This window comes from Morone saxatilis, unplaced genomic scaffold (genome assembly GCF_004916995.1).
Source record: "Morone saxatilis isolate NCDOM2014 unplaced genomic scaffold, NCSU_SB_2.0 Contig15, whole genome shotgun sequence".
Taxonomy (NCBI): Eukaryota; Metazoa; Chordata; class Actinopteri; family Moronidae; genus Morone; species Morone saxatilis.
Genome location: NW_023339707.1, coordinates 23033487 through 23041438, shown reverse-complemented (window position 1 = coordinate 23041438; position 7952 = coordinate 23033487). Strand labels below are relative to the sequence as shown.

The window sequence follows — 7952 nt, the reverse complement described above, 5'->3', positions numbered from 1 at the left end:
GGTGGTGGTGGTGGGGGGGGATTCAAAGTTTAAAGTGTTCAATGTGCTGAAGATTGTCCCTTGCAATTGGTTGTTTACAGAATGCAAAGCCATGATAGGTTATGTCAGTCTTCTCCGTTTATAGATATGGGGAAATTCAACAATTGTGTGCTCATGTCCTGCAGATGTAGAAGCTATTACCACACTTCTCTCGGGAAGCTTTTCAAGGAGTAAATGCTCACAGAATCAAAAAGAAAGAAAAAAGAAAGCTGCACTGCTGTTTGAAACTTTCAACCACGCCGCTATCAGTGATGTCATACCAGGTGTATTGACTTTGATAGCTGATATCTGCGCGACATGACCAATCAGGGTGTGGCTGCACCTGCAGCGTATTTATTACTATAAGTTTCAAACTAAAGAGAGCTGTGCGAGCATATTTTGTCCTGTGTGGAGAGGTGTAGTTTTTGAAATGAAGACAAACATGTATTAATGTCTACTCAGTTTCAAGGCTAATAGACATTCCTGTATTTCTATTCTCAGCCTGGCCACAATATACAGATTTATTCTAACTAACTGCACCACAAACAGTAGATCTACTGTTGAGACTGAACATGCAAGGCTTTAAAGCCAGAATCTGACAAGGGTATAATCTAGACTTTGTCAATACTGCCATCTAGTGGCCAATCTGAGTCATTGACGCAGAAAGGGAAAGGGAGTGTACCACATATTATTCAGTCTCATGTGAATCTATACATTTTTTATTCATTTACCAATGATACATTTTCATGCCAAAGAACATTGTTAAACATTGTTGAACATTGTTGTAATGGAGGTATGAGGTCCATACATGTAGGCTAATTCTTTTCTTGTTAGGGAGTAAATATACTTACTCTGAAGTGGTGATCACAGGTTACCGCAGTTGCATGCATATTACAGTCCACTGATGATTTAACTGGTGTTTTAGATAAGGATCTGGAAAAGTTAGACGACTGGGTAGTATAGTAGTGAATTTATCCAAATCCAGATTGATGCCTTTTGGATCCAGATCCAGAGTAGTCTGCAATCCGCAATTAAAGCTGTCATTGCAGGGTGTCTCCCTTGGAGGACGTTAAAGAAAACCAAGCTAATGGGTCTCACTGTGAACACATCTCAGCACCCTCAGCACATAATATTGTTTGAAAAATGGGGGAGAGGGGCAAGCATCAGCAGAAGTGATCTCCCTGCGTCCCTCCAGATGTTATGATCACGGTTAAATCACTGGTTCTTACCCACCGTGAATACTGGTCTGTGGTCTTTGCAGGGTCCGCAGAACTTTAACAAACCTACATCAAATACATTTCTAATCCACAAAGCATCCTCTCTTTCACACATGTTTCAGCCTTGTTTTAAGCTCAATGTTAATTCTTTTGTGTTTTTTTAATAACTTAATGTAGAACCCCTTTGTACTTGTGTGTGCTAATGGACCCCAAGGTGACCAACAACTGCAGCAGCAGAAGTTAATGGGGATCCTCTCAACAGTAAACAGTCTAAAGAGGAAAACATTTACACAATGGAGTCTGTGGTATAATACAACCCATAAAATTGCTGTTTAAGAAGTGTTTAAGCTGCAGGTATGTGTGACTTACAGCTGGTTTGTAACTACCAATATGAGGCCCTCAAACTCGGTGGACAGGTGCCCACCAGTGAAGTAACACATAACACCGCAGAGCTTTTCGCCTCTCACTTTATTATTGAAATGTGTCATACAAATCTCAAACAATATTTTCATTTTTACGTAAGTACACATGTAATGTGAATACCAAACAGAAAAAGAAATAACTTAACCCAAGCCTTTCAAAGTGGCCAAAATACTAAATTACACAATAGCCTAAACAGCGTGTAAATATGAGTTAACCTGAGACTTCTCGTTCACAGTGTGTAATTAATCGAGCCATTAATCAACATAGCTGCTTTTGTATTTTTTTTTCTTTCAAAACTCATACCACATCTAAACGGCCAATTAATGACCTGTCGGGACTGACTGCTGCCACTGGAAACACAAGAACACTTTCAAGACTCTGCATAGTAGAAACAAACTCCTGAAAAGTGACTAAACACAGTCCAAATAATACAGCAGGACCATTTCCGAAGCTCAACGATGGAATTTGGTGATTGTACAGCTTATGGATCTGAGGCACCACTAAAGCAGAAGACAGCCATTTGCCATTTCAAAAGGACAAATAATAACCATGAAACCTGTCCTGTGTTTAAACCCGGGCTTGTAAATACCAAGTGTAACAAAGAAATCCACAACCCATATTGTGTTACAGTCAACCATGCGCCATAGGTCGATATGGCCTCAGCAGTAGTTGCTGTCACCAGATGAGTTTGTGTTTAATGTGGTGCCCGACAAACACATGTCCATCTAGTTATACTCCAAGTCAAAACATCTGTCCCTAGTTGACAGACGAGTGGGAGGGTATAGAGACTCAGCTGACGTGATAGCTACAGCAGCTTTACAAAAATAACATTGTCTGGAGCACAAAATGAGGTAGACCACTTCAGCATACACAGGACTCGTTACTGTGGCCGTTGGTACGCAACTGGCCAATAGCCATCAAGTTATTCCACAGAAACCCCCACACCCTTCAGTGCCTTGGAAAAGGAAAATAATAATAGAATAGTGCTTAATTACCACCTGGGCATCGACAGTTAAGTGACCAGGGCGGCAATGTTTCACACAAATGATAATTTTTAACGTTTTACTACAATTATGTACTGAAAGCTTACAGTTATACTTGTTATCCCATATACACATTTTACCGTTGTGTGCCACAGACACTTACAGATAACATTAGTGTAGATCGAATATGGATTAAGCAACAGTTTTAAGTGGGGGAAAAAAAAATATCACAGTGCAGAGGTGGTCTGTACTCTTCCATTCAAAAAAAGAAAACAAATGTATACTAAAGGCTTCTGAAATGTCTATGCAACACAATTTTCCACTATTGAAAAAATATTAAATTAGGGGAGCATAGACACTTTTTGAGCACAAACCATCTCTCTTAAATCCATACATTAAACTAATTTTCTCTCCAAAGTTCTCCAAAATAAGGTAGCAGCACAGTTCAGATCTAGAGAAAAGGGGAGAAAACACTTTATGCTTGAAAATATGACTCGCTTCCTCTGTATAATGTAGCAGGTTAAACTTTTCAAAGATTCTGGTCAAGCCTTAAAAAAAGGAAGCTCTAATTTTATGTACTTCAAAATATTTTTCAGCCTTTTACCTTGGTGCCACTTTAGGTACTTTTGTCAGTGGTCCCATAGCGTTGATTAGGGAAAAGGCCTGAGGGGTCTCTCCTCTGCAGGTTGGGCAGAGTGGGTAAGTGTTGGTACAGCACAGTTCTGCCCCCTGAGAAGAAATCTTTAATGTTAACTCTACAAACTGAATATGAAAATATAAAGCAGCCTAGTTTTAAGTTGGTTTTTTTATTGTACCGCTCCTGATCCAGCTATCCTAATACGTACCTGCTCTTGGGTTTGCCAGTCCTCCGTGACTGGGGTTGGGTGGTGTGCTGTGATAGAGAGATGCCAGGTCATTGGGAGTGTAGGAGCGCAGAAGGTTCATCATGCCCCACTCAGTGTCCAAACCTCCTCCCATAGCTGTAGATGTACTCTTCAAAGGAGCCATGTTATCAGAAACTGTGGTTGGGCCTGAGCCTTGTGATGTGGTTTTCATACTTCTCCCAGAGACGAGCAGCCTGTTTGATCCATCCCCGGCTGGTCCTTTAAAGCCCAGCTTCTCCCCGGTGTCGGCTTCCCTGCCTGCAGGTACGGCATACTTTAATCTCTTGTTGGAAGGTTCACCAAAATCCATCTGGGGGAGGCTCCCAAATCGGCTCGACAGGCACAGCCTGGCAGCATCTGAGTGCCAAATGACGCCGCTTCTCACTGGGTAACTCCTCTCACCAATTCCCATTCTGTCGGGGGGGCCTGGTCGGTCCAAGACATACTTGTTTGCCGTGTTGGATTTCCTCAAAAGCTCTGTGTACCTGGAGGATTCCTGACTGGCATGTGTATCAATGTTATGTCTAGGACGCTGGGTCTCCTGGACAGCATCGTGTACGGGTGCGTGGATAGGGGACCGCTTAGGACCAGCAGGTGGGTTAACAGGTGTCTTTTCTTGTGGTTTGGCTGGTTGGGGAGGCGGGGACTTGGTTCGACGAGGGTGGCGCTGGTCAATCATTGGAAGTGGGACGACATCTTTCCCGTCCAGCGCAGGGGGGCAACCTGTAAAACGTTTCTGTTTTGAACTACCTCCGAATCCATTCTTTTTGGTACTGTCCGACTTGTCTTTATGGGTCAGCTTTTTGTGCATTATCAGAACCTCTGGGTACATGGTTTTATAGGCACAAAATGAACAGGCAATTGGTATTAATGCATTTCTGGGTTCGGCACTGGCAGGGATGGAGACAGACACTTTTAAGGACAGATTTAATGGGGCCTCAGAGTTCTCGTCTTTTATCTCCTCCCTTTCAATCTTAAGGTTAACAGGTACGGGGCACTTTACGACCACATCATCAATCGGAGAGTAAGCAGACTTAGCAATTAATTTCTCATACTCCGCATTCATCTGGACGAGTGGTTTGCCGAGCTTGCTACCTATGCTATCAAATCTGTCCTCTGGTGTTCCATTGGTATTCGATCTAGCTCCAGGAACCCACAGTTTGGATCTATTTGGAGCAGGATTATCATTGTCATTTCCATGTTTTCCCTCATTAGGAGAGGGCACTAAAGGCACCGGTCTGCTGGGAATGTCCACGCAAGGTTTGTCCTTGTGACGCCGATCCAGGTGATATTTCAGTGAAGTCTTCTGGGCTGCAGCGTAGTCGCAGTAAGCACACTTGAATGGTTTTTCACCTGCAATAAACAGTTAAGCATTAGCATAGTTTAAAATAAGCTAACTATAAACAGAATTATAGCCGCTGTATACAACTTAGTTTTTGGATGCAGTTTCATATTTAATATATTCATCAAGGCCTGTTGAATATACCTGTGTGGGTCCTCAGATGAACTGTGAGGTAATAGCTTGATCGGAAGGACTTGCCACAATAGCTGCATTCTTTTGATCTGACTTTTGATCGATCAAAACCATCTTCACCTTTGAAAAGAAGACACAAAAGCATTAATAAATACATAGAAGGAAACATTTGTAATTATCCCTCCCATCAGCAGAGGGAGCACTTGTTAACAGAGTTCTTTGTTTAAAACAATTCCTAAATCACAATTAAGACAGTGTGGGTGAAGTATGAGCGTTTAATGAGTTCCTAAATGTACCTGGACCCAGGTTTTCTGACAAAGCCGCTTCCTCAAAGCCCTCCTCAGAGCCGTCCTCTGCATGCTCAAGTGAGCCTGCTCTTGACAACTTCTCATCAACAGAAGTTGGACTGCCTTCACCACCTCTCTCCCGCTTGTGGACCCTGGAGTGGAGAACCAACTGGTGGTAGGTCCTGAAGGTTCTCGGACATTCGTCACAGGTGGTTGGCCTTTCTTTGTCTTTATCTTTTTGCATTAGAGACCTCCGCTGTGGTTCTGGGTTTTCTACTACAGTCTGCGGCTGAGGCCGGAGCTCTCTCCCAAGCACCTCTTTTGTAGCTTTGTCTCCCTCCGACCAAATATTACTCAACTCCTCCTTATCAGAGCCGCATTCTTCATTGTCTGTGCTGGCTTCCTGGCCAATATCTTTAGTTGTATTAGGACCGACTGCTATCTTGCCCTTTGTAGCAAGTTGCCAGGCCTGATATGTGTTGAAGGGATCTAGCTGGGGAATCCACTTCGATGATCTCTCATGTTGCAAACTATTTCCTGTAGAGCGAGGCAGAAGTCTTAGACTGTGAAGAAATGTTTCCTGTTTAGCAAAGGATTCAGTAGTGCCATCCAGGTTCTCCTTGTCTTTCTCTCTGCCAGGCTCCAACTCTCGGTTATGTACTTTACTATGTTCAACTAAACTGTCATGGTCAGGGAAGAAAAACCCACAAACCATGCACATTTTGTAAATGGTGGCTACAGGCTCTGGGGCAGGGTCTTGGACGACATCATTGACGGTGACCGGCGTCTCCAGGTCTTGCTGGGCCTTGCTCTTCGCTCCTGGTTTTACATGCATCTTCATGTGGTTCTTGAGGAACCACGACTCTCTAAACCGCCGTCCACAGACATTGCAGCAGTAAGTGAAGTAGTCCTTGTGCTTCCTCATGTGGGTCTCCAGCTCACTGGCATCTTGTGAAACCTGACCACACACAATACAGCTGTGAACCTCGTCTTTTTCAACAGCGAGGCTGCTTGGTTTGGGCCGGGGTCTCTCCCCTGGAATCCTGAATTCTGCTTCTACTTTGAGCACAGCTGGTTCAAAGAAAGTGGTGGGGTGCTGTGTTAACACATGGGGCCCTAACTCATCCTGATGAGTAAAAGTCTGGTCACAGAACATACAAGATAATGGTACACTTCCTCCAGATTGCAACACAGCCTTTTCTAAGTAGGAGTTGTGTGGTGTCATGCTAGAGCCAGACCCCGGGATGCTTGCATTGTTACTAATAAGAATATCTTGGGCAAGTCCATCCGGGCTCTCTACACACGGCGGCACCGAGTGAGTCGGCATTGTCCTCTGCTGTACACGCTGTCCAGATTATTGGGAACCTGTGAACAATGGGAAAAGTTACATTAGGCACCATTTTATAATCAAAACAGGATCAGGTAGCTGTTATTTAACAAAAGATAGAATCAGTTTAAAATACACCACAGTGAGAATTGCCTTCCCTCATACTGAAACAGGAAATGTATCTTTTTAGCAATCAACTGCACAGACAACTCATTTCCTCTGGCCACTGATAAGTAAAATGTGTACCTTAGTGTGTAAATGTTAAAAACTACTGAATTTAATACTATTCTAATGTGGTTCATATCAATGTATAAGTTCATACTGTTATTCCAGCTCACATTTAAACTTTTTTTTATGTTAAAAAACAAAGCTAGCAAAGATTCATTTGTAAACTACACTGTTTCAAAATGAGAGTACATGATGACAGTTAAATATTAGCCACAGAATAGTACACAGCAGCTGAATAAAACAAAATGAGTCAAACCATTAAAAGTCATATTCAACCTTCTTCTAAACACAAAACCTTTCACTTCTCATTTTACTTTCTGGTTCTTGATCACACCCAAAGTGAAGTGTTATATGGACGCAGTGACAAGCAAAAAACAATAAAACAGCCAGATGCTTAAGACACACAAACTTTTGTTTCTTTTAAGCCTGCGTTGTTGACTCACACATTGCACATGAAAATGGTATGATCCAGTTTTGTTTTCCATTTGTTTTGTGACCACTGGGACTACCTCCTTGTGGTTTTGAAGTAGCTGTTTCAGCACATATAATGAACTGTGTACATATAAATATATATATATATATACACACACACACACATATATATAGATATACACATACATACACACGTACATATAAATACACATATGTGTGTATATATTGTATATACATGTCATGACATTCTATGAGGTCATAAAACATCCTGTAAATAGTTCCTTCAGTGGTTTGAAGCTTAGTAGGTCACTGAGTTGATTGAGTTGTTTCCCTTTACATTTCAATCTTGCCTCCCATTTTGCATTTTGTTCCCTTCTTTTCAGAACAGCTGTTATTAATAATGCTGCTGAACGTGTTTCTACATTTCATATCCACCACATGCTGAGGGTGAATGATGCAGAGTTCACTTGGTTGGATAAGCAGTGGGAGGCCCGTGAAATATGAGTTAGGAGAAGCTGCTGGTAAATAAATCGAGATTTGCAATGCTTTTGATATGGCAACATAAATGAAAACAAGCGTTGTAAACAACTACAGAGGTTGGACAAAATAACAACAGACATTATGGCCATGCGCGGCAAGAAAAGAAAAGCCTGCCGACCGTGATCTCTTTAAGGTACAG

General features: G+C 42.2%; 1 protein-coding gene across 1 annotated transcript; it reads right to left on the bottom strand.

The window, feature by feature from the left end:
• Positions 1–1686: 1686 nt before the first annotated feature.
• On the bottom strand, positions 1687–6651 carry znf217 (zinc finger protein 217; the record flags this gene model as incomplete). The annotated part of the gene is given in 5 exon segments (XM_035657566.1): positions 1687–3092; positions 3246–3370; positions 3487–4878; positions 5012–5119; positions 5296–6651. Coding segments are annotated over 4 exon segments (2931 nt in total). The 3' UTR covers positions 1687–3092; positions 3246–3257.
• Between the last annotated feature and the right edge of the window lie 1301 nt (positions 6652–7952).